Below are 27934 nucleotides of genomic sequence, written 5' to 3' on the forward strand. Positions count from 1 at the left end.
TGTTTTTATACTCTATGAAAATTTACCCCACTTATCAAATCCTCACGTTTCATTGCCCCAAAATAGACTATCACTCCTTTCCCCACTCCAGGGTTGGCAGGTCTGTGGAAAGCTTAGTTTTCCTTGAACCCAAATTAGCAACCAGAACAACAAAAAACCCAGGAATTCAAAAAAGCAACTGTGCTGAAATGTGCTGTACACTATATGACTTTATTGTACCACTGCGAGTGAAGAAGAGAGTGCCTACTCATACCATAATCTCAAACAACACAAGATAGACAAAAGGGGCACAGTCAATGACATAAGAGTAAGGCTTACTGCCAGTAATGAACACATTCCAAAGGCAAACCACAACTATGTAACAATGCCCGCTACAAGCGCAAGCTGTATGTCATGACTCTCTTCTCTCACCACAGCTCCCCCTGATCCTATAGATCACAAAACCCTTTTTTTTCTTTTACTCTACGTAAAAATCTGCTAGCCATTTTGGCGGCCTACGATCTCGTGTTTCACTTCTACTGGTAACTGTGTTATCTACCACCGATACTGGCGGGTGACTATTACTGCCTACGGCCAAATTACTATGCCTTCCAACATCTGCCAAATCTGCTTCTACACATTCATCATTCTGGATAATCTCAATTTCCCTGCTATCGTCGTCCTCACTTTCTCTGCAAGCGTGACGCAGATCTGCAACTAGCCTGTCTTGACAAGCTGTTGTTTTTGCATAGTTGTCCCCCCGTCGAGCGGCGAGCAACAACAGCTTGTCACAAGACGTACTGCACCTGATGCATCAGCTGCACTTATAGGGAGTTGTTCTCTTCCGTCTACGCGGCTTGGCCGCGATGTTATGTCGGTCGCTCCATTAGTAATCATAACGGATTTCACGCAAAAATTTATGTAGAAAAAAAACAAGATTACAACGTTTAACCAAAGACCAGTTTCTGTGATAAACTTTAGTAGAACTTAAGAATAAAATAAGCTCAAAATAAAATCCATAAGAACAAATAAAACTGACTGATACAAAAATAGAAATAAAACTGACTGAGCGCACAAATAACGACATTTTTAGTCGCTGTTGTTGCCTAAGTTCTCAAATTCTAATAAAGTTTACTGCAGAGAGGGGTCACCAGTTAAACGTTCTTATCTTAACTTTTCTACATAAATTTTTGCGTGAAATCCGTTATGATTACCAATGGAGCGACCGGAATAACATCGCAGCCGAGTCGCGTAGACGGAAGAGAACAACTCCTTATAAGTGCAGCTGATGCATCAGGTGCAGTACGTCTTGTGACAAGCTGTTGTTGCTCGCCGCTCGACGGGGGGACAACTACGCAAAAACAACAGCTTGTCAAGACAGGCTAATCTGCAACATGACGAGTCATCTTGTCAACTTCCACAGCTGTGTTTGATACTAGTGCAGTCACTGTACCTAACTTCCATACAGATGTGCACTTTATATTTGCTGGCTTGACATATACTTGATCACCTACTCTAAATGGGTTACAGGTCACGTCTCGCTGTCGTCGCATACCATCTCCCTCTCCAACTAATCTATGCAGCCTAGGCACATACGCATACAACTTCTTTGCCGGCACTACTCCTTCAGCATTAGGTGAATTATTGTAGTAGAATACCATGTCACTGATACTACCACCCGAGCGTGCAGCCATACGCTTGATTGTCCTGTGGATTCTCTCAACTATTCCGTTACCAGATGCACGATATGCACAACTATATATGTGTTCTACTCCCCATGTTTGCAACAATGACTCAAAACGATTGCCACGAAAGCAGGGTCCATTGTCTGAAAGCACTTCGACAGGGAGCCCTCTTTCTCTAAACACGCGAGCTAGCTGTAGTGACACTGCATCTGCTGTCTCATTTTGTAGTCTTACCCATATTGAAAATCTGCTTAGACCACAATCTATAATAGTTAGGTATGGTACATTCCTGTAGTGACATATATCTGTAGCAAGCCGTTCCCAAACTCATTCTACCTCCAAATTTTCCTTAGTCCATCGCATGGGGGCAGGATCCACCCTTTGACATGCCGGGCAATTTTCAACAATGTTTTTTACAGCCTTCCTGCTCACGCGTTTACCTAACCTTTGCTCAGCAATATACAAGGTTCTGTCGATCCCAAAATGGTGCAGGTCATGGGTTTTCCTCACATCGTCATAACTAGCGGCATTATCCACTACTGCTACATTAGCCACTTTAGTAGTATTCACTAACCATTTCTGCCTCACCCTGGTTAACATGTCAGCTTTGTTGCTGGATGAGTTAACCAATTTGATGGTTATCTCTACCTCACACTCATCAATCAGCTGTGCAATTAGCCCCAACCTACGCCTCACTATCATTTCGCACAACCCGCTAACCTTCGGTCGATGACTATCCGTTATAACAGACTGCACCCATGCATAAACTGACTTGGAATCGGTTACTACAGTTAATCTTTTCAGGTTCCATTTCATGGCCAAATTTAATCCCTTCACCACAGCATCCAATTCTGCTACATTTATGTGTGCTCCATCATTCTCTTTCCTTAACCAAGACACATCCTCGACCACAACATCACCTACTTCTATACAAACCCCAATAGCAATGCTACTAGCATCACACCAAACTGTTCCATGGTCACAGCCTGGCACCGTCCATACACCTCCGACGGGATCATGTTCCTCTATGTATTTCAATGTCTCATGAAGCATCCCTACCACATCATTTGGTATGTCGCTATCCCACTCAACTACATTTGCTAAACGCTTCATATAACTGCATGACACGCGCAGCCAGCCCGCTACTGGATAATGGCCGGTTAGCTTGCCACAAACAGAAAACAGCTCTCGTTTTGTAATTTTAGTGCCAACCGCTGGCAAGGGTTTATCTCTCGACCATCTCACTTCAGCACCATTTGTAGTCACCCTTAACCCTAATACCCGTGCATCAGACAATGGTACAGGTTCCTTTGTGACTAACCCAAAACTTGACAAATGGTGCCGCACTCGCTTTGCAGACACAACAGCCTCATTGACAAAAATGTCGTCGACATAGTGATCAGTACCTTTGGCCACAATTTCGTCTAACGCTAAAACTTTTTGTAGTATAACTGACATAATTTTCGGAGCCACATTTAACCCAAACCCCATTCGAGTCATGACATACAACTTACCCTTGTAGTTCACAGCCTGAAACCCATGGAGGTCTCCATGTACATGTAACTGCAGGTAAGCTTTCTTTAAATCCAAAACACATGCATTGTCACCAAGTTTACGCCAATTCCTTAGTTTATCCTGGCACAGTGCGACATCACACCCTGGATGATTGCTAATGTAACTGATTAATTCTTTGCTATAGTCCATCACAGGGCGAACTTTGGTTGGTTTGTTTGACTGGGCGGCAGCCATTAGCGGTATGACTCCTGTTACCTTTCCATGTAATTTCTCATTGTGAGGCTGTAGCCATCCATTGTTAATCCATTGTTCTACTTCCAGCTCGTACGTCTTCCGTTTGTCTTCAGCGATGCGATACTCGGCACAATTGTTTCGCAACACAGGCTCTTTTGCTAACCACTTCCAGCTTACTGTCCACTTTGAGCCATCGAAGACAGCGTTAAAGTCTTTGTCGTCGATTACTACTGTTTCCTTTTGGTTCATAAGTAACTTTTGTTGATTTTCAACTACTCCAACATTGATCACTCTGGTAGATGCCATAAAACTCACATCACAGCTTTGGGAGACCACCATGCCACCAAGTCTTATAATGGCATCCATACCGAGAATCATGGAACAGCCACACACCAAATGCGGCGCCACGAGACACTTTAGCTCAATTGTTTGACCCTCGGCTGTCACTTGTAATAATGCTTCTCCTGCACATTTACCAACATGTCCGTTTAGCATAGTCACTAGCTGAGGTGGCCCTTGCAATTGTAACCCTAGTCGGCGAATCAAATCTTGGCGTATAACAGACTGTTCACATCCGCTATTAACTAATGCCACATTGTCATGTCCTTGAATTTTAACAGATTTGAATGGTAACATTCTGCTTACTTTAGGGCAGGGGGAGCACCCAGCAACGATACTCCCCCTTTGTCGTTTTCCTGTTCTTGTTTACAGTGTCGGCTGATGTGACCAAATTGCTGGCATCTGTAACATTGAACTTGCCACCTTGCATTGTTGCGGTTGCTCGCACCACCCTGGCGATAGGTATGCCCAACCTTAGACCATCCGTAGCAAGTACTGTCCTTCTTTGTATAGCCAATAGCACAAGAACCAGCATCTGTTGCTCTGCTGGACATCATCATTCTCGCTCGGCTAACCAGATTCCGTGAAGCTTAGCTTCTCCACAGATGTTACAGATTTTAGCTGGGTAGTGATCTCATCGGGTAGCCCAGCAACAAAAGCGCATTTTAAAAGCGGTACCGGTTCTGTCTGGCCAATTAAGGCCACTAACCTTCGTAAATCGGCCAAGTACACATCCACAGTTTCCCCATCGACCAATGTCCATGTTCGTAACTGTTCGTATGCACTAAAACGATTATCACTGAATGCTTGGAGTAGCTTTTCTTTTAGCTTCGTATAATTGCCTTTAGTACTGTCATCTAGCTGTTTATAGACAGCAAATGCTGGCCCGGAAAGAAATAACGGCAAGAATGATACCAAATCCTCTACTTTTTGGAGCTTTGCTATCAACTCGAGTTTGTCGCACCACTCTCCAAAGTCCCCACTAGTTTTATCTTCATAACGCTGTACTAAATCTGAAAGCTTCACTGTCATAATGCCGAAATAGCTTGTGCTGAAATGTGCTGTACACTATATGACTTTGCACCACTGCGAGTGAAGAAGAGAGTGCCTACTCATACCATAATCTCAAACAACACAAGATAGACAGAAGGGGCACAGCCAATGACATAAGAGTAAGGCTTACTGCCAGTAATGAACACATTCCAAAGGCAAACCACAATTATGTAACAATGCCCGCAAGCTGTATGTCATGACTCTCTTCTCTCACCACAGCAACTGCCACCTCTTATAAAAGAAGGTGTGCACAAACATATATATGTTTGTGTGTTTTGTGCATTGTATATGCTATACAAACTAGCCTAATGTGCACGAACAAAGCAACCATCCACCTTTCATATTGAAAAATTTGCCAGACAATATAAACCAACGATTAAACGCACCCTCATCAAATGAACAACAATTTAACAGCACGGTGTAACCATACCCAGAAGCACTCTACAAGAGTGGATACAACAGCAAACTACTATACAACGCCAATATTAAACTATCCAAAAAACGTCACAGACAAGCATAGTCCATATTGTTTATAAGCTGATTTTTAATACTTGGGCAACGTCGGGTAGCACAGCTAGTATATATACATACTAGCTGTGCTACCCGGCGTTGCCCGGGTATTAAAAATCAGCTTATAAACTATGAGAGTTGTCCGCCAACTGCTATTAGCCTGGCACATTGCCAATGCATAATTTGACGAAGAGTACTAATAGAAGCCACCCTGTCGGTGACGTTAGGCAATCATCCTGAGTAGTACGCAAAGCTGTCGCGTATTTGCTTCCATATAGTGACATATGTCGCTTGTGCAGTGATCAAGTTCGTGTGACAGTTGGTACGGCGTCTGACTGGTGACCCGGAGGGTTCGAGTTCAAATCTTTTGCGATACGTAATCGTTATTCTAAGATATCAGTAGCTATAGATGGACATGCCGAAAGAGAACAGACGTCAGACTTTGAGAAATATATATATATTTTTCAAAGTTTATCGTCTTTATATATATACATATATATATATACATGCCCATCTATATTACTAGTAACTATTTATACTAGCTGTGCTACCCGGCGTTGCCCGGGTAATAAAAAATTCTTTGGTCAGAAAATTGATTTGTATTTAGCATATAACAACATTCACCATTCTAACTTTTAAACGTCATATCATGAAAAAAGTGTTTTTATGCAGTTCAAATGAATTAAGAGAAAAAAAATAAAACAACTGTAAAGGTGTTCAAACTTTTTTAAACAACTGTAACTTTTAAATTTCATATCATGAAAGAAGTCTTTTGTTGAAATAAATTAGGAGGAAAAATGAAACTGTAAAGGTTTTTAAATGTAAATGTGAAATCATTAGTAAGTAATGGCTAAGTATAGTTTTTTTGCTATGATTACAATGAAAAACTATTTAGTATACAATTATATGATTTTAATTCGTTTCAGTGTTGGCATCATAAGGCGAAAATATCGTATAGAGGTATAAAGGGGTATTAATGCAATAACCTCCTGATAAAATCATCATCATTAAAAGTTAGTAACAAAACAATATGTTAACCTTAGTAACTATGGTTACCTACAATAACTTTGGCGCATTTTGTAGTTATGATCTGCAAGAAAATGTAACATTACAGTGTACTACGTGCGTTACGTGGCGGGGAGAGTTTTTACCTTCGAGTCAGACATGTAACATGAGCGATGAATCTAACTTAAATAGATTTAGCTTACTAAACACATACTTAAAGGAAGTTTTAGTATGTATTTTAGAAAATTATAAACCTTTCAAATTTTTATCTGTTTGCAGATCTGTTTTTACTATAACGGATAATGCTGAACTGAAATAGCAAGCAAAAATATATCTCTTTCCGGCATTGTGAGAGGTATTTCGGCGAATGGCATATCAGCATTTTTGCTATTTTGTCGTAATCAGTACAACAATCGCTAAGTATTAATTTTGAGAGAATGTTTTGTACATATCGTATGGCAGAAAAGACAAATTTGCCCTAGTATGTTGAGGATGAAAAGCATCGTGTTTCATAAAGTTAAGCTAAAAATATTTTATAACAGGGGCATCGTAACCCGTGGGCACAATGTATAAATTAATACGTCATTTAGCATGCGCAATCGAGATAAGGATATGCAGTACATGATAAGAACGCTGTTGTTGTAAGAGCTGCGTAGCTTAGTGATTAGATTTGTGATCGGAAAGTTGCAGTCGCTATATCCATTAGTTCAAATTCAGCCCGAAGCGAAATTTTCATTCCAAGATTTTAATAGCTTTAGCAAGACAGACGGATAGTGACAAACTTTGAGATTGTTGTATGAATATATACACTTACATGTATTGATGTGAAGATCAAGAAGAACCTCCGTCTTTCATTACACTTCCTTATATCCTCCCCATACTGCCTTACACTAGCTAATCTACTAGCTTTACCTACTAGCTTCATTTGCTAGCTTTATCCAGCTTTATGCACTCACCGTAATAACCAAGACCACCTGCACTGCCTTGAGCTCAGACACCAATATAGCCTGAGCCTAACAAATCCTATAATACAACAGAGATTTATATCTTGTATCTATATAAATCTCAAAGTGTATATAGATATATATCTTATATACATAAATATAAGATAGATATATCTTATATCTATATTACTCAAAGTCTGTGTGTATGTGTGTAGTTTAGCTACAGCTATTAAAATCTTGCAATTAAAATTTCACGTTCTGATGGATATGAACTCACGACGAATGCATCCGCAAGTTTTTTATCCAAGCGCTCCACCACTGAGCTACATAAGGCATCTTGATCAATGATGTTATCATATTCTGTATACCAAATGAACACGCTAATTATTTTAGCATTACGCCCACGCGTTATGATGCCCCTGTTAAGAAATATTTTTCGTAGGGTTCAATTACTACATCTGAGGTCAAGGCCAATTCTTCTCCCGTGAACAATTATCTTATCTCCGGCGGAAGGGCCTCGACATTCTCTCTCCAGTCAGTCAGACAAAGAGAGTGATATCTCATTTTTACATTTGTACCAGTATCGAGAAGTACTAGTATTGTCGTATTCAAAGTTTTGGTAGATGCTTCTGGTGGAACAGTAACCTTTTTCATACACACATACTTTTATGCAAGAATTGTTATTATTAATTCAACATATTCAGGATTTTTATTGTTTTCTCAGTTCATATTATTTGTATCATTACAGAATCATCTTCTATTGTAATTGTAGCAAAACCAACTTAATTTAGCCATTACTTGCTAATTATTTCAAATTATTATTAAATCTAAACCCTTTTACAGTTGTTCTATTTTTTTTTTATTTGACCTTCACAAAACATTTTTCTCATGATATGAAGTTTGAAAGTTACAGTTGTTTGACACAGTTTGAAAACCTTTGCAGTTGTTTTTATTTTCTCTTAAATTATTTCAACTACACAAAACACCTTTCTCACGATATGTAGTTTGAAAGTTAGAATGGCAAGCGTTGTTATATGTTAATTACAAATCAATTTTTTGTGCAAAGACTTATATTACCCGGGCAACGCCGGGAGTACAGCTCGTATAAATATATTTATATATGTATATTATAATGTATATAGTATAATATGAAGAGTCTGTAGCTATTAAGTAATCACTACAAACTTGTTTCAAGCAGAGATAGAGTTGCTCTCATCAGATGGTCACTTCAGAAAAATGGAGTGAAATCTAGTGAGTATGAGAATGACTCATCAATCACAACTCATTGGTTAATGAGTAAACACCATTATGTAATATGTATATTTATATATATATATATATATATATATATACATACATACATACATCTAGTACAGCGAAACAAAACAGAACAACAAAGCAAGCGTTACAAACAGCACATTTCAACCATGCCTCAAACTAAACAACAACTATATGTACACAGACAAAGTAATCACAGTAAAAACAAAATAAAAAAAATTTCAGAAAATGGGAACAAAATATTAGATGCCACATCAACGAATGAAAAAGTGTTCAACAAAATGAAAAAACCGTATTAAGATACAAGAAATAAGTTTGAATATAAGTACATACTGACATATCCAAAAGCACAACAGGTAACAGAAAAATGAACAAGGCAGAGGAAAAAAATTTGGTTTAACCCACCACACAGCAAAAACGTAAACACCAACATGGGAAAAAACATTCATGTGAAGCACAAAAAATGCTTTCCTAACGAGCACCTGCTACACAAAATTTTCAACCAACACTCAAAATCAACTATTTAAATTGTGAAGAAAATTGCACATATAATTCTTTATAATAACAGAACAAAAAGATGCAACTTGTGCCTCCTTAAAAATTACACCATAATCTACAAGCCCACATAGCGACACAATATAGAAGACACGAGTTGTCTTCTTCATGTAGACACTGCACGGAATTACCTTCTCTAAAATTTGCGATGCTGATAAATATGACAGGAAGCACCAAAAACAAAAATTAAATTCATCTGACATGTGACGCCACAAAAAAATTTGTAATTTAACTTTTCAAACAAGTTTTAGTCTATGGATATCTGTGTATATAATATGCTATAGTATATAATTGTAGCTCTATCCATACTTCGGATAATGCATGGTATTAAGGCTAGTATATTATTAAACTCTGATCTTGTAATCATGTGTGGAACCATCGCAATGAAAAGCAAATATGGACATATATTAAAGTGCTTCATAGAAGATGGCGTTGTACATAAAAGATGGGTGTTGATGTCATGAAATTAAGGTATTAGCATTGGTAGCTGGTGTCGCCTCAGGTATGGATAGTGGTATTAAAATCATATAGTACAATCCTATATTGATAGATTATTGTTCATAGGCGTAAGTGTGAAAGTTTCATAAAAATACGGACTGGGTTTCTTTTATTCACACTCTGTATGCACTAGCTTTTGCGTACATAGAAAAAATGTGACACATTATTAAATGATATCAACCAAACTAGCCTTTTAGCACCAGCCCTAGTCGCTGATACTACGCATTGTTTTCATTCATATACTAATGAATCTTTTTTCTAAGCTAGTCAACAGCAGGCTGCCCTTCATCTTTGCTGGGCCATTGAGGTTGTTTGAAACACTAAACTATCACAAGCAAACATTGTTTCTTATATAAGGTGTATATATTCTTCATGGTTTTGCAAGCGCAAAATGTGATTTATAGTTTAGAGGGCAGGCAATCATGTGAATTCGGCATCTGCTGCAGTTTTCTATATATTCGTCACCTATGGTATAGTTTGGTGTTCAGTTAAGTATTTATGGATGGTTTGGTTGAGCAAGGAGCTTTCATGTCAAAATTCTAAATTTTCGATTTTTGAAGCCAGAACTTGTACTGTAGCATTGTATTGTACTTGTATACGACATGCTAGACCACATGTGTTTGAGATGGTATGGTGAAAATTTTGTTTTAGTAATCTATTATGACTATCACAAAATATATAGTTATTACGTTAATTTTTGATAAAATAAATAGTTACAAAATTTGTGAAACAGAGAGTCTGTAGAAGAACAAACAGAGCGAAAGCAGGTGTTTTTGAAAAATAGCTACATGCAAAAGGAGGAGCCTTTGAGGTGATGCAGGTAGTCTTGCTTCTTCGCCTCAAAAGTGGAGTATAAAATTTTAGTATTAGATCTAATCAATCAGAGCAGGGTCTGAGGGATTAAGTTAACCCTCTTCCGAGGGTTGGCCGGTCCTTCTAGTGTCGAAAAGTCGCCGGCAGATCGTTTTTTTGGCCAGGCTGATCTTTTCTACCCTTGACCCAATAGGGCTGAAACCAAACCGCCTCCTTGTCAGTCACGCGGTGCTGTAGCTGCCGGGTCTGCTGGAGGGTCAGCCAGTCTCCTCCACAATATAACACTGTAGATACTAATGTCAATTGTGTGAATAACTATTCAGATCAATATCAGATGTTACCTGTTGCTATTCTTTGTAATAATTTTATTGTTTCTCCCTAGACTACATTGTTAGATTTATTTTTCTGTTTCATCGTCAGATGTCACTTGACTCACCTTCGATCTACCCCTTGGAACAAGAGGCTAGATCATGTGACATCTGTTTCAAAAAAGGAATGGAAAAGGAGGAGGCTGCTGTCCACTGTATTGAATGTTCCAAAAGATTCTGCACAAAGCACATTCAGGTACTGCGTCTCTGCACATGATATACACGGTATTTGTATGCCTCCAACTATCGCAACAACGTATATACTTTCGATTTCTTTGCACTTGGTAACAGTTCAATCATACGCGATGTTGCAGTCACATGATGATATCATGACAAATCATAAGAAGATACCACTGGATGAATATATAATGGCTAAAAACAGCAAAGAGCAGGATTTTTGTTCCATGCACAAAAATCTGATATACAGCTTGGGATGCAGTGTCTGTCGTAGACTTGCTTGTGTAGACTGCCTTGGAAATCTCTCAAAATGTACTGGTGGTAGGTTGAAGATATTAAGTAATGTGTTATTACCCACCTTCAATAATTAGGACATAGATTATCCTAGGTGAGTCTTTTCATTTTTCCCTAATTTTATCATCTTATAAATCATATACCACATACAGTGAAACATGGATAACTCGCCCTCGGATATAGCGAACACATGGTTAACTCGACTGGATTTGCTTGGTCCGTTCCCACGCAATGATAAATGGCTCTATATAACTCGAACTCAACACTGTTAATTCGAACTGTTTTTTGCCCAACGGCTACCGAAACGGTTGCTATCGCTTTAGAAAATCACTTTATTCCAAGCCATAGAGGTAAACCTCAACTTTTCATAATTCATAAGCGTCGTTACTACCTCCATCGGCAAAATATTTTTGTCAACGACTGTTCTAAAGGTTTGGTGAAATTTGATTTATACTGCTATACGATGAATAGCACGGGCTAGCCGGGTCACGGGCGCAAGGATTTTCGCCACGCACATACAAAACAAAAACAGCATGTTGTTTTTGTTTTGTATTTGCGTGGCGAAAATCCTTGAGTGCGTGACCCGGCTAGCCCGTGATGAATAGTTTTCCGACGTGGATTCCGTGTTGAATCAACGTCGGAATGTTGAATGTTTAAAACGTCTTAAAAATTGTTGTAATTAAACGTATACGTTGTCTTAGCTAAAAAAACTATTCATCGTTTGACCTAAACACAGAATACGTGTGTACATTCAATAAGTATCCATTCAAAAAAACGTTAGTGATATACAATGTACCGTAAAACCTCATAAAACTTTTAATTGAACTGCCTCGGAGTGTTGCTCTTAACGAATGCCAGGTAAAGTAAGTTAATCTTTGCATAAACTTCAAGAAAAATCGGCAAAATTGATCATGGGTAAAACGCTCAAAAGAAAAAGATGTCTTTTCTTTTGAGCATTTCAGCAACGATCAAGTTTTGCCAATGTCAATCTAAAAAACGTCCTGGCAATAACATCACCTCAAACAACAAACCAATCTCAAGTGATAGAAAAATCTCTATACTTTTTGATAAAAACGTTTTAAACTTTACATTAGAAGCATTTAATTTGAAACAAGCCATTTGTGCTTTTGATTTATATTGTAGTTTGTATATGTTCATGTATCTACTAATAAATAAGTAAATACATGGACTTGTGACAGTGCTCTGATAACTTGAACACTCTGATAATTCGAACACTTTTGCTCGGTCCCTTGAAGTTTGAGTTATCCGAGTTTCACTGTATATATATAACACTAGCTGTGCCTCCCGGCATTGCCCTGGTGTTAAAAATCAGCTTATAAACTAAGTAAGCTAGTAAGCTTACTAATTCTAAGCTAGTAAGCTAGTAATTCCAGTAAGCTAGTTAATAGGCGCTAGGCTTCTAATGGTAGTAGGCCATGACGTTGCGTCAGCGTTGTTGTCCAGCTAACATTCTAATAATAGCTATAGCCGGAATGACAGACATACTTTGAGAAATATATACATAGATAGATATAAGATGTAATATCATTCTATATGTTAAATGTAATTTATATAATTCTCATATCATAAAATATATATATAGTATAATTATATGTTATACATATTTTACATAGTTATATTACATTTATCATGTATAATGGAAGTTTATTTTATATATAAGTTATATGTTATATGCAGTATATATAATATACTGCGATACACTGCACTATATAATATAATTCTATATGTATTATATTACATATAATCTAGCATATATATAACATACAAGTTAATAATTATGCAACATTATAAACATATTCTACTACATACATTTTATAATTTATATATATTATTCAATTTGTGCAGTATAAAGCATTTATTATAACTATATTATTATGTTTATATTTATATATTGTATATAACAAATGGCATGTAGTGTATAATAACTATGAAAGTTTGAAAAATGCAAAATACTGTAAAATTTCTAATTGAACGCCATGGCACTCTATTTTGAGAGTGACGGTCTATTTTTCAACCCTTCCTCTATGGTGCGGTCAAATGGAAGCGGCATTCAAATAGAGGCTGGCGGTGTATTTTTCAAATGGTTCGTCAGAATTTTCGGAAGATAAATTTAACCCTATTGCGGGCGAAGCGAATGTCGCCTATATCTTGCCCCCTTTTGCCGATGGACCGATATTAAACATTTTGAATGCAATAAATATGCTAACTTACCTATAATTTGTCAAAGATCTCTTAATAAATATGCATCAAGAAACCGAGAAATATATCTACCAGTTGATATATATTGCTTGCAGTTGACCTGCAATGATATTTTAGCCTGTGTCCTTCTTTGCAGTTTGTTGGTATTTTAAATTTCTATTTCATTCTGAAATTGAAGACATATTTTAATTTTATATTTAACAATCTTGCATAAAAGCTCATTGCACTCACTGATATGTTTGCTACAGTTTGCAGCCAAAACTAGCTTTTTATGGGCAATAGCAGTGGAGTTATGAGCATCGATTCATTGTAAGCCATGTTAAGATAGCCTCAAGGATGCTATCAAATAACATGCTATGTATCTGCATATTTATAAGTTATACAACAATAATCTATCAAATGATGTAAATATATATTCACATATATTACATGCAGAAACAAATATTAATGTTTTTAAAACAAAAAAATATTTCCATCGTTTGCTCGGATAGCTGCGTGCGGATTGTTGCTTTCGATGGAACGAATATCTTCTAGTTGTCCAATACCTTCCACCAATATCTTCCAGATTTAATTCTTCTTCTCCAGTGCTGAGCCAGTCGAAATTAGCGTTCAAACAACTTTTTGGCAGAGCAAAACTTTCAGATGCTGCATTTAGCACTGATGCAGTGCTAAAGGTTTGCTCGCTAAACATATAACCGTTGGTCCAAGACTTGCGAACCGGTTTTTATATGCATGTCCTTTGAAGTATTAGGACCGCCTTAAACAAAGAACTACTATTAGCTTGAGATGGTAGTTATTTCTATGGCGTTGCTTTCCAAGCCAAGATCCATCTACTATCGTAAATCTAAGCCATGTTTTATATATGTAAGCTACTTCGAAGTAGAAAGACCGCGTTAAACAAGGAACTACTAATAGCTTGTAGATAAGAGCTAGCTAATAGATTATTGGTACGGTGTTGCTTTCAAAGTTTTAACGAGAAAACGAAAATCTTTGGAATTGGACGAGAGATTTAACTGTTATTGATATAAGCGATTCATTATTAATACGATTTTCTGGACACTTTTTTCCTGACCAGTCGATAATGTGTGCTCGAGAAGATCAAATAATGTCAAAGTGGTGGTCAAATGGAGGTGGCGTTCAATTGGAGAGTGGCAGTCTATTTTTTCAACCGTTCTCTCAGGGTGGCGGTCAAATAGAGGTGGTGTTCAATTAGAGGTTTTACGGTATTTTGCTTATCTCTGAAAGCGACATACAGAGGATGGATAACTCTAATGGTGTTCATACTCCTCTGAGAAACGCACACAAAAACCTTTTGTTGAAAAGGGATACACGATGAACAATTTTTTCATAAATTAAAAGTTGTCCTATACAAGAAACTTTCAATGACATGCAATCCACTCAGCAATGACTCTAGTCATTAAGGTGTGATCCACAGATAAAACTACTATTAATAGCACTTTTAATATCCACAGCTTGTATTTGTTATATGGCGAGTGGTTGATTATTGTCACCTACAAGCTTTACCATTTACGAAGTTCATAGGCTAAGATTTGTAATGATATTTGAAGATGCAGAGGTTTACCCACAAACAATGAAACCGCTATCACTCAAATATCCTATACTATTCCATCTCTCAGTGTCGCAAAACTAACGTAATCTACTCGCAGTTGTGAAGAGGTTGCAGTTGGCATTCAAACACTGCATGCATACTTGGTACGCATACTCCCTATGTATATGTAATCTGAAAGCCACAAGTTTATAGGCACACATAGATTTCAATGATCACTCATTGCATACCATCATTAATGCTGTGTACGAGCCTAGCTCGTGTGCTCGTATAGCCTTTCACTTGTTACAGGTAATGCCCATGAGATGATAACTCTTGATGAGCTTGTGACTCTGTTGATGAAAAGCGACATCAGTGCTGAAGCTGCAGCCAAAGAAACAGAATATGAAGACTTTTTTCAGAAGACATCAGAATCAAGATTAGAGTCTGAGAGGAGTACAGCAGCAATTATTGAACAGATACGAAGTACAAAGAAAGATCATGTAAGTTGAGGAATTACTTCCAATGCCTTGCACGACATTTGATATAAAAAATCTAACAATCAAGGGCTTCTCTTACTCACTGATACAAACACATTCCTATTGTTTTTGGCTCTTTGATTATCAGGCTCTTTCTATGTTCATTAAAAAGATTGTCTCAGTTCTTTATATTTTTCACCCTAAAGCTATGAGTGGTTTTGCTTGCTTTCCATCATACTGTATTGATCTATGACTAACAGAAACATTTAAATTGTTTTAGCAACAACTGGCAGTTTGCATGCGGTTTTGATAAATTTTTAATTGTTCAAAATACAGTAGGCTTCAGTCTCGGTTATTGTAATAGAATACTTAAAATCATCCAATCACTACGATCTAGTCACTACTACCTACTAGCTAGTCACTACTACCTACTAGTTAGTCACTACTACCTACGATCTAGTCACTACTACCTACTAGTTAGTCACTACTACCTACTAGTTAGTCACTACTACCTAATAGCTAGTCACTACTACCTACTAGTTAGTCACTACTACCTACTAGTTAGTCACTACTACCTACTAGCTAGTCACTACTACCTACTAGTTAGTCACTACTACCTACTGGTTAGCCACTACTACCTACTAATTAGTCACTACTACCTACCAGTTAGTCACTACTAGCTAGTCACTACTACCTACTAGTTAGTCACTACTACCTACCAGTTAGTCACTACTACCTACTAGCTAGTCACTACTACCTACTAGCTAGTCACTACTACCTACTAGTTAGTCACTAATACCTACTAGTTAGTCACTACTACCTACTAGCTAGTCACTACTACCTACTAGTTAGTCACTACTACCTACTAGTTAGTCACTACTACCTACTAGCTAGTCACTACTACCTACTAGCTAGTCACTACTACCTACTAGTTAGTCACTACTACCTACTAGTTAGTCACTACTACCTACGATCTAGTCACTACTACCTACTAGTTAGTCACTACTACCTACTAGTTAGTCACTACTACCTACTAGTTAGTCACTACTACCTACTAGCTAGTCATTACTACCTACTAGTTAGTCACTACTACCTACTAGCTAGTCACTACTACCTACTAGTTAGTCACTACTTCTTACCAACTAGTCACTACTAACTACTGGCTAGTCACTACTAACTACTGGCTAGCCGCTATTACTACTATTATTACTGTAATAAAAACTGAAAGAGTTAGCACGGCTAGCTCTATGTGACTGGCAAGGTACTCACAACTTTAAGGCGTTTTGTGTCTTCTTTCAATTTTGAATAATGTATAAAAACTTTCATTAAAATGTATTCTTTTGAAGGTTATTAAAAAATGCGTTGGGTCTATACCGAATTTGGTTAAGATTAAATTCTCACTATCCTACCCTGTCCCTACAGCAGTGCGCAGAGTAATGTACAGAGAGAGTGATGTCACGGAGGGTGCGCGAATGGACTAGTGGCATGCCATGTGAGACTGAGCTAATTTTGATGGTGAAAATATATCCATTTTATTAAACAATATTATAAGTTAAATTTTGAACATGAGTTCTAAGGAAAATTACAAACAGTTCCATTTTAATTATTAAATTTAATAGCTTATTTTTAGCGCAGATTTAGTTGATGCCAGAGCAAAGTACAAAGAAAGTAATATGACAAGAAGAATGAAGTCTCGTCCATGCTCCTTGGTACTATTACTCTCTTAGTACATTGCTCTGGTAATCTAGTCTTTTTTTAATATTTCATTGCAACTGCTGCATATTTTCCTCCAATGACACCCCTGGTTCTAGTATACCCCGTCTCCACCATGCGTTGCTGGTGGTAGGAATGACCTGAGTTTAAGATTATAAGAGTTTAGACAATGACGTCATAGCTGGTCAGACGTGACGGCGGAAATGTCACGCCTCCAATTGATAACATATTACTGAGATACTAACTTTCACCTTCCAAAAACTCACTTCAAAAAGAAGCTAGGGTTACTTAACCACAACAATTCTACTTCTCCATTATTTACTTTGTTGATGATTCTCATATATTAGAAGTTTTCCTTTCCTATATGTTTAAAAAAACTCCAAAATTGTATATCAAATAGTTGGTGAAATCCGTATTTCGAATAATAATAAATTTTTTAATTATTATTAGAATTCAAGTTTCTCTTTTAGTTTAGACTAGTATAAAAGTCCTCCAGTCAATATTTATTTTTTAACACTGGTTCTAAGTTTCAAAAAGTGTAAAAAAATTCAGCTCAATGTAAGTGTATGCAAATATTCTGAACTTACACCACCACCGGAAGTGAGGCTTTATATAAAACGATATTTACACGATTGTCAGTAAATCTTTCTATGTTCAGTATCTTTTCTATGTTCTACTCAGGGAATGATGTGAAACAATAATTGCTATATGATAGCGGTTGAACAAGTGTATTTCCAAAGTGCACAAAAAATCTTGTATTTATGAATAACTAGCTGTACCACCCGGCGTTGCTCGGGTAATAAAAAAGTCTTTGGACAGGAAATTCATTGGTATTTAACATATAACAACGTCTGCCATTCTAACTTTTAAACTACATATCATGGGAGAAGTTTTGTCTAGTTGAAATACATTAAGAGAAAAAATAAAAACAACTCTAAAGGTTTTCAAACTTTGTCAAACAACTGTAACTTTCAAACTTCATATCACGAGGAAAATGTTTTGGGCAGGTCAAATAAATTTTAAAAAAATAAAACAACTGTAAAAGGGTTTAGATGTAAATGTGAAATAATTAGCAAGTAATAGCTAAATTAAGTCTGTTTTGCTACAATTACAATAAAAGATGATCCGGTGATGATACAATTAATACGAACTGAGAAAACAAAATAAAAATACTGAATATGTTAAATTAATAATCACAAATCTTGCATAGAAGTGTGTGCGTATAAAAAAAGGTTACTTCTCCACCGGAAGCTATCGTTACTAACGTTACTGGTACCTCTCGATACTGGTATCTCTCGATACTAGTACCTTTCGATACTGGTACAAATGTAAAAAGGAGATATCGGACTGTCTTTTTTACTTTTGTTATTTTGTTTGACTGAATGGAGAGAGAATTTTGGGGCTTTTCCAAGGAGATAATATTATTGTCCGCGTGAAAAGAATTGGCCTTGACCCCAGATATAGTAATTGAACCTTACGAAAAACCAAAAATAGTAGATCAAGAAAGCACTAAAAAGCATCGTGTTTCATAGAGTTAATAGAATTCATAGAGTTTAAAATACAGTAATACTTCAACTTACGAGTGCTCCAACGTACGAGAAACTTAAGATATGAGCCAGCTTTTAAGCACGGTTTAGCACTAACATATGAGCCATGTTTGAGATACGAGCACGTGAGTCAGTTGCCAAGTATGCTGGAGGTGTTTTATGAGAACAGCATCACTCTGTATTTTTCAACTGCTCAGGTTATACTTTTGTACCGTGTTTTCGTGCGCGATTTTTAGTGCAGAATTATGTGAATTAAAAGTAACGTGCGTTGACCGAAATTTTGCGAGTAAAATGAAAGATAATGCAAAAAAAAGCGAATGATAACAGTTGATATTAAACGGAAAATTATTGAAAAATATGCAAAAATGTGTATGCGTGATTGAGCTAGCTCAGCAATATGACAGAAATACATCCACAATTATCAAACAGACTGAATATAGTCAGGGAATTTAGTTCGCAAAAAGACTAACCATAGTTTCTAAACGGCGCAACGATCTTCGCGACAGCTGATGGAGAGACTGCTCAGGCATTGGATAAAAGATAAACAATTGGCCAGTGACAGCGTAACTGAAACGATGTTTCAATAAAGGCAAAAAGGTCAGTGGTTAAAAGGCGAAAAGGCCTATGTGAAAAGGCCGGTGCTATCCATAAAAATTATAAAAATTAGTAGACATTCGGACAAGTTGGCTAGTGGTCGTTCATTAACCCTTTGTGACGACACCTGTGTTCGTCCTAATCGCAACATGTTGCAAGGGCGGGCGACAAAGGCAAACGTCTTTAGATAGGTTTATCTTAAAACGGCCGGCTAGTCGTGAAAGCGAAACCAAGGAAAAATTAGCTAACCAGCGAGAAACTTCTAACTACGAACGCCGAAGCAATTTTAATTACGTAAAGTTAAAAATGAAAGTTTGCTTTTAGGTTTGCTTCTAAGATTGTCTTTTAAGACATTGATAAAATCAAAATTTATCAAAGCCAACTGTTGTAATGAAGGATAACTTATCTCCCTCCTTGGCAAATGCTAGCGTTAGCTGCTATTGTATGTATTTAATTTTACATTTTAATTAATCTCATTTCCTTGCATTATTTTTTATTTGTTGCTTTTTGAAAGCATGTGGTAAGTTAGGACAATAACCAACATGTTCTTTCTGTTACAGTATCTGGTTTTGAGTGTTTTATTTACATTTTTTAGAGTATGGAAACCAATCAATATATATTTAATTGTTCTATATACATGTATAAATAAATTGCACCAACATGCGAGTAAATCAACATACGAGCTCAGTCGCGGAACGCATTAAGCTCGTACGTCGAAGTATGACTGTAGTACATCATTTAGCGCTTGCATACACTATATGATGTATATGATAGCGAATAACGCTGAACCCGCCATGGCGAGCAGCGTATATCTCTAAATAACATATATGATCAGTACACAAATCGTCAAATCTTAGTTTCGAGAGAAATTATTGTTGATATTGTTTGGCAGAAAAAATTTGCCCGAACTAAAAAATAACGAAAAAGCATCGTGTTTCCTATAGTTTGGCAAATAATATTTCATAGCAGGGGCATAGTACTGCGTTGGCGCAACACTAAAATAGTACGTCATTCGGCGTGTGCATACGCTATGTGGTATATGATTATCCCTCTGAACATTGTGCCTTATCTAGCTCAGTGTTAGAGCGTGTGGATTGTAATCTTGTGGATCTTAATCTAATAACCTCCGTAAGTTCTAATCCATCATAATGCATAATTTTAAATTCCAAGATTTTAATAGCTATAGCTGGTCAAAACACAATGATGAATACAACACATACAGACAAACTTTAAGAAATATAAATATAGATTTAGTTGCCACTTGATATGCAAATATACTATTTTCTTAAGATCAGATAATAGCGTCTGCCAAAAAGACAAAAAACTTAACTGGCACTAAAAGGCAATAACTATCCACTACTGGTAATTTGTAAAAGATTTTACAAAGAAAAAAACTTTTTTGAGGCAACCAGTGAACAAAAACAGTGTTGCTAGCCAATTATAATCCTAGTATCTCTACAAAAAGAAATTATAAACTTAAAGGAGCCATAAGACAAAGAAAGAGAGGAAAACACAAGAGAGGACAATTACTAGTCAAGATAGTTGACGGTAAAGATGACTTGTACATTTTTTCTTTCCTGTGTCTTCATCTTACTTATTTAACAGTAATCTTATAGATTGATCAAGTTTTATATAGTTTATTGGTAAACTATATAAAACTAATATCTAAAATTAATCATGAAACAAGTTTTATATTGTTTATTAGTAAACTAGAAGAGTCTCATTGCAGATCGGTGATCTCGAAGTTAAATATGACAAGCTTGAAGAAGAGGTGGTAAACAGCCGGCAACAGATGGCAACAACAGAGGCTCGCTACACGGAGGGTTGGCGAGAGTTAAAACAGTGCAGAAAATCAATAGATAACTACATAAAGAAGAATTCCAAGGTAAATTAATGGTTTGTGATTAGCTAGACGCTATAGATATATATTATTTGTTAAGATGAGATTCATTATGTAAGAGATATGATAACTCTAATAATTGATTATATGTGGCAATCAGAGCAGTGGAAAGAAAGAGTCGTATACTTGAGATACAGTTCAATACAAACCATTGGCTGAGATAGCATTTGTTTAGGCGATTTTGAATTCAGCAGACAAACATAAAATGCTGTTGTTTGTTTAATTCTACACAACCATCATACTGTAATTGCAACTTTATATTACTTGTATTTACTATAATGAGAGCCGTGTCTTTCCGGAGTCAAAATTAGAAAAAAGATTGCTCTCACCAGGATTTGATCTCATGACTTGCTGCGTGCTAGACGGAAGCTTTGCCTAATGTATCAATCAACAACTTTGCCACTTTTACAAATAATTGTGCAGTTCATTATTACACCAGACTGCCTAGACACTGCTCTACTATAATAAGAGCCATGTCGGTCCATCCATTTGTCGAAGTCGAGCTAAGAGCGTTAGGATAAAAGATAGCAGTGCACGGAAATCAAAGCCAAATGCCTCCACTGCGACACTCAGCCACCTTTTCACATCTAGGAATACTTGTGCGCATACTTATTACTCATGATGGTCTCTCATGTCAGACATGACTGCCAGCGTACTCGTATATATAATTAGCAGTATGCTCGGAATTTCGTTGCAGTGCAGAGCAACCTAGCCTGTCTTGACAAACTGTTGTTTTTGCGGAGTTGTTCCCCCGTCGAGCGGGCGAGCAACACAACAGCTTGTCACAAGACGTACTGCACCTGATGCATCAGCTGCACTGAAAGGAAGTTGTTCTTTTCTGTCTATGCGGCTTGGCTGCGATGTTATGGTTGTCGCTCCATTGGTAATCATAACGAATTTCGCGCAAAAATTTATGTAGAAAAAAATAAGATTACAACGTTTAACCAAAGACCAGTCTCTGTTGTAAACGTTAGTAGAATTTAAAAATAAAATAAATTGAAAATACAATCCATAGGAACAAACAAAACTGACTGATACAAAAATAAAAACAAAACTGACTGAGCGCACAAATAACGACATGTTTAGTCGCTGTTGTTGCCCAAGTTCTCAAGTTCTACTGAAGTTTACCGCAGGGACTTGTCGCTAGTTAAACGTTGTAATCTTATTTTTTCTACATAAATTTTTGCGCGAAATTCGTTATGATTACCAATGGGGCGACCGCCATAACATCGCAGTCAAGCCGCATAGACAGAAGAGAACAACTCCCTTTCAGAGCAGCTGATGCATCAGGTGCAGTACGTCTTGTGACAAGCTGTTGTGCTGCTCGCCCGCTCGACGGGGGGACAACTCTGCAAAAACAGCAGTTTGTCAAGACAGGCTAAGAGCAACCAGACTGTCTTCGGGTCAGTGGTGTTTATAAGGCGGGTTTTCTGGAACCACAGAGAGTTTTAAAACTAAATATATTTTAGCAACCTGACAGATACACGGAGCATATGCGTGTGAATTTTAGATAAAACTGGCTTAAAAATGTGGAAAGGCAGATTAACAGATCTACACAATGACCAAGTGGTATTTATTTAGATTAGTGATTGTTTCTGTTTAGTAATTAAACATTTTAAAGGAATAGTGAGTCTTTCTGAAACGACCTTTTAACCTTTATTGCGGTTCGTGCTCGATAAATAGTAGCAAATAATTCACAAAGTCTTGTAATTCAGTTAATTTGAGCAGTTAAGGTTTCCATGCTGTTGATGCCAAAAGCAGCGATTGATCCTGTATTGGCACAGCAGAGTTTTATACACACTCTCCTGTTTTGGTTATGGTTGGGCTGATATTACTAACTATCGATAACTATTAAAAACTATGATCAACAAATACTTGATTAGTTTTATTTTTAGGTTGACATTGTCAGAGGATTTGACAATCTGAGGAAAACGCTGGACAAGTACTCGGAAGGCTTGCCCCGCCTTCAACTCAATAATGAACTTAAGCTAAAAAGCAGAGGTTAGAGGAGTACCCTATGCTTTACATCCGAGTGATGTGCAAAAAAAACGAATGTTTCTACAGGATGTAGCTGTTTTTTAGCACCTCAGTCTATAAAAATGTTCTGGTTGATACAGTACAAGGACTACCCCTTGTTGCTGGTTTAGATTAATGGCTTATACTTGGTATTTTCTGCTGTTGAAATCATTTTGACTCTGCTTATAATTCTAGTCCTGCAAAGCATAAGAAATGTTTAATTTATTACACAATCAAATCATTATTGATTAGTTGTCCCCTTCTGTCACATCATATTTTATAAGTTGTCCGTTCTTAAAATTTTCCAAAAATTTATGCTTGCTTTTAAGAAATCCTTTCCCTAAAACTAGACTACCAGCTCTGTGCAGTATGACTATTTAATATAGTCAAAACTCAGCGTACAATGTAAAGGTGTTTATATACTTTCTTTTTGTATCAAAATCTCTATATGTTAGATAAGATTTTCTTATAAGAATACATTGTATTTTGTTTAGTTCGTTGACAGCTCAAAAAACTGGTTGATATTTATTTTAAGAAATTACATTGAAGCAAATAATTAAAATCAAGAAACTTAAAATGTAAAAATTCAAATTATAAGAAAAATTAAATTAACAAAGCGACAACTAGTAAAATGAAGTTTTTATCTTTTCTTTAAAGCATTTGAATAAATGTATAGGCTAGGCGATACTTAAGTGGGTGGTTAAAATATGCCTCATAGCTTTCTGCAGCTGTCAATCAATATTGCTCAAAGAAAACTACCCAGTAACACTTTTCTTATTTTGAAGTTTTAATTTTTATCTTTTCTACCTTTTTAGTTTTACTAGCAAAGTAATGTTTCAAGAAATTTCAGACATCGAACAGTAGTCATTTTTTGTGTCAAAACAAAGATTTGCTTAAATGTTACATCATTTATCAAATGGTTTGTAGAGGATGTAGATAAAGGTCTGGTAGTAAAGCTATTGTATTTTTGTTTAATATACTTGTACATGTTTTGCCAACCTCCTGATTTTCATTCGCATGAATGCTTGTTGAGGTGTGATACTTCGTAGCTATTTCCAACCATAGTCAAGGTACTTTGTCTTACATAGTAGGAGAAAGAATCACAGAACTAGAGATTGTCAATACGGGTGACATCAACATTGAAGCGGAGGATGTCAAAAGATTCCCACTACCGAAGTCTTTCAAGCCGTGGCTATCATTGTATTTGCCAGTCGATCCTCTCTCGATATGCCAGTACAAAGGAAATGTGTATGTTGGCCTGACCAATTATACAGTGTCTAAAATAGACAGTCAACATCATCTCCACGACAGTTTTATCACTACCTCCGGACCAGTTGAATCTATCACCGCCTATAATGACCGGCTTTATGTATTATCCTGCACCAAACCTCGCACAGTTGCGGTGTATGACATGTCTGGAGGAAATATTGTAAGCTGGCAGCACCCTTACCATCCTGTCAGCTCAGACATAACAACCATTGTAGCGGGAAAGCTGGTTATTGCTGACCCATCGAACAAAGAAATCTGTGTGTACTCTTTGTCTGGCGCATTGGTACATCGAATTTCTTGTCCCCATCTGGGCGAGAGTCACAACACTATTTCCGCTTCAGATGACGAATCTGTTGTTATTTCCCTCTACGATCAGTCTAAGGTCTTCAAGTTCAACATTAAAACTGGCCAAATTTTATGGACTCTTTTTGGAGTGCGTTGTCCAGAAGGCCTGGTTCAGTATGGATACTATACACTACTGGCTGCGTATAACAACGAAACCATCTCTGTTGTCGATTCTTCAACAGGTTAGCTTTTATATTAAAAAGTTAAAGGTTCAAAGTTAAAGGTCGTGCAATGCTACTTTTTTCTTAAATTGCAGCAATTTTTGCGTTTAAAATATTAACCACCTTATGCATGGCTATTTAGACAGCTCATTTTATTGTGTTTGTCAACTTTATTGCATGAGGTCAGAGGTCACAGTATGACAGGGAGTTATCTTATTTTATTACTTATTCACAGCAGTGTTGAAACGCTGAACAAATTTTATTGAAAACTTGTACAGCAACCTTGACATTGATGTTAAATAAGAATGCTTTTAGATATCCGCATGATAAACTATCGAAAGAATATTTATTATGGAAAGAGGTACGCAACAAGTATTCATTGGTTCATGAGAGTGTCTGAAAACTTGGAGTTACCCTACCTATGCTTCATTCATACATGTAGATATGTGTGACTGACATAGTAAGTGCTTTATTAAAGACCCATGAACATATTCAACCATTTTCAGCACACGGCCGCAGCTTTTGCTGATGTCAAGCATTATTTTGCATATCGAGTGTCAATGGTCTCAACCCGACTCGTATTTTGTGCTCCGGTGTACCCAAGGACTATCATAATTCACCTACAAGAAGGTGGGATCCACCTGTGAAGAAGGTGGGATCGTAATATAGATACCTGACATGTCTTCATATCATGTACTCTATCATAACAGTTTAACCTTAACATTCCAAGTTAATCCCTTCAACCTCTCAAATCTTTTAACCCATCAAATGTCGGAGGAAGGGATCTTTTATATCATAAAACTCTGATCAAGTAATCTCGCTTGAAACCGTCAACCTGAATTAAAGTGCTTCATAAAATGTTGCTATGAGCCAGTTTTGAAACGTTGATAGTCAGCTTGAGAGACTGAGACTCTACCACTTGCACCACTTGACCGCATTCTAATGTGGAAGAATGAACTTTAATGTCATAGGAGCATGTTCCATGATGTTAACAAATTCTCATGTACCGGAAAGGTTATAAGATCAGACTCACTAGGACTTATTTAATGGATAAAAGTGGGCCCTTCTTAGGCAATGTCAGGCGCAATCAGCAAATTTACAACTTTTATTTTGTTGAATCCGTCTTCGCATGCAAGGACAACTCCTCAATGTCGTTTTTTTGTTCGAATTTTTGTCGTGAAACAATTTGCTCTAAAAGTTAAAAAAATCCTGACCATTGTTGCTAGAATTTTTATATCAAATTATTTTAAGAATCAAAAAATACATTTTATTGTTACTTTACGTAATGAACTCGCAAGCGGGAGTTTAGACTCAGCACTGCAAAGGTTCAGATGCAAAGTGGGTAATAGAAATACACTGTAACTTACTGGGTCTTAAACTAGATGTACTATAAATTTATTGAATTAATATGTAGGTTTTACTTTTTTTATGTTTTATTCAAAGTTTTTATCAGTTTTTTTTTTTTGACATGCAAAACTCTAATACTCAAACAAAATTTTGAAAATTACTTCACATGTGTGATAGGTAATTGATTAATGTTTTTTGTATGTAAAAGTAATTGTAAGTCAAGATTTACCTGTATTTATGTTGTTGACCTACCTTGACGTTCAAAATCTGCTATAGTATTCTACTATATTATTCTTGATATAATACTAGTTATGAAATCTTTCCAAAACTAATGATTAAGATTGGGAAAAAGGTTTGCATTGTACAGGATTCGAACTCGTGGCACTCGGTTTACTAGAACACAACCACCTACACTAATCATTCTCTTGGCAGAATTTTGGAATAGTTATGTGCAAAGTTACGGTATTTTTTGCACCTTATTGTCATGCCTGACGACGTCTCACAGCACACTAGACTGCCAGAGTACTAGTTTTTTTTACTATAATAATACCCGTGTCTGTTTGTCCGAAGGAACACTAAGAGTGTTAGACAACGAGATTGCCACATAGAAAAATCAATACCGGACATTAGGATTTATAGCAAAGCATGCTAATATAGGCCCTACTTGAACATCTTGCTGCATCATGGAATAATGGTGCACATAATTATTACATCTGACGATCGCTCACAATGCCTGGGACTGCCAGCGTACTAGTATCAATAGTTAGAACTTCTCACAATAAGGCTGTCACGAAAGTTAAAAGCTTTTTTCACGATCTCAGTAAAGGTTTCACCTGTTTCCATGAGATGCAGTCGTGTAATTGTTATAATTGTTTTTTGTAGGAAAAGTTGTCTCTACCATGAAGAATGCTGCTTTGTCTGGCGGCCATGTTTACAGTTTAGCGATATTTGGCTCAACACTACTCGTACCCAAGCGCAACAGCCAGCAACTTCTCTTTTGCCAGCTCACGAGTGGCTAAGTCAGAAATTCACATCAACAGCATGATATCTGTTTATTGAAGGCATGAATATCAAACTAACAAAGTTTTCTTTCCTGTTTCAAAATAATTTGGTTAATCGCTATTTAATATTTTAATACTATTGAATGCTGCGGAAGATGCAGTAACTATTGTCAGCCATTACTCGAGTTTTAATAGCTGTAAAATACACTCAGCTTCTATGTACCTTCTAAGCAGTATAATATGTCAAACTAATTCAAATTTTGATTTAAACTTTGTTTCACGGGCCAGGGCTGATGAAGGTAAATCAGACTGTGTGAAATAAAATAACAACAGTAATAACATGGGAACTCATTAGTTTTAAAAACAAGAAATGTTTTTATTATCAAGATTGATGTGTTCTAGATATAGAATAAGCAAAATGTTTACATCTGGTGGGATCAGTGGCTTTTAGTTTGTGAGAAGTATCTATGAAATGGTTGATTGGGTATATAGAATAATCTGTTCAAGCACCTTAGGCAGCATAGATTCAGAAACATCTAAAGTTTATTG

At 36.7% G+C, this 27934-nt stretch overlaps 2 protein-coding genes across 4 annotated transcripts; one reads left to right on the plus strand and one right to left on the minus strand.

Annotated features, from left to right (window-relative positions):
- Positions 1-1991: 1991 nt before the first annotated feature.
- Positions 1992-4049, minus strand: LOC137390354 (uncharacterized). Its single transcript, XM_068076687.1, has one exon. The coding sequence runs from the start codon at positions 4047-4049 to the stop codon at positions 1992-1994; it is 2058 nt and encodes a 685-aa protein (XP_067932788.1).
- A 6784-nt stretch (positions 4050-10833) lies between these two features.
- LOC137391494 (uncharacterized) lies at positions 10834-27679 on the plus strand. 3 transcript variants are annotated; one of them, XM_068077989.1, is made up of 7 exons: positions 10834-10972; positions 11091-11274; positions 15326-15516; positions 21076-21231; positions 23142-23247; positions 24351-25058; positions 27267-27679. In XM_068077989.1, exons 1-7 carry the CDS (start codon positions 10904-10906, stop codon positions 27401-27403), a joined length of 1551 nt encoding a protein of 516 aa, XP_067934090.1. In that variant the 5' UTR covers positions 10834-10903; the 3' UTR covers positions 27404-27679. The 3 variants fall into 3 exon arrangements, with proteins under 3 accessions (XP_067934090.1, XP_067934091.1, XP_067934092.1); XM_068077990.1 differs by having other exon boundaries at positions 11091-11265; XM_068077991.1 differs by lacking the exon at positions 11091-11274.
- The last annotated feature ends 255 nt before the right edge of the window (positions 27680-27934 follow it).

This window comes from Watersipora subatra, chromosome 3 (genome assembly GCF_963576615.1).
Source record: "Watersipora subatra chromosome 3, tzWatSuba1.1, whole genome shotgun sequence".
In the NCBI taxonomy this organism is placed as follows: domain Eukaryota; kingdom Metazoa; phylum Bryozoa; class Gymnolaemata; order Cheilostomatida; family Watersiporidae; genus Watersipora; species Watersipora subatra.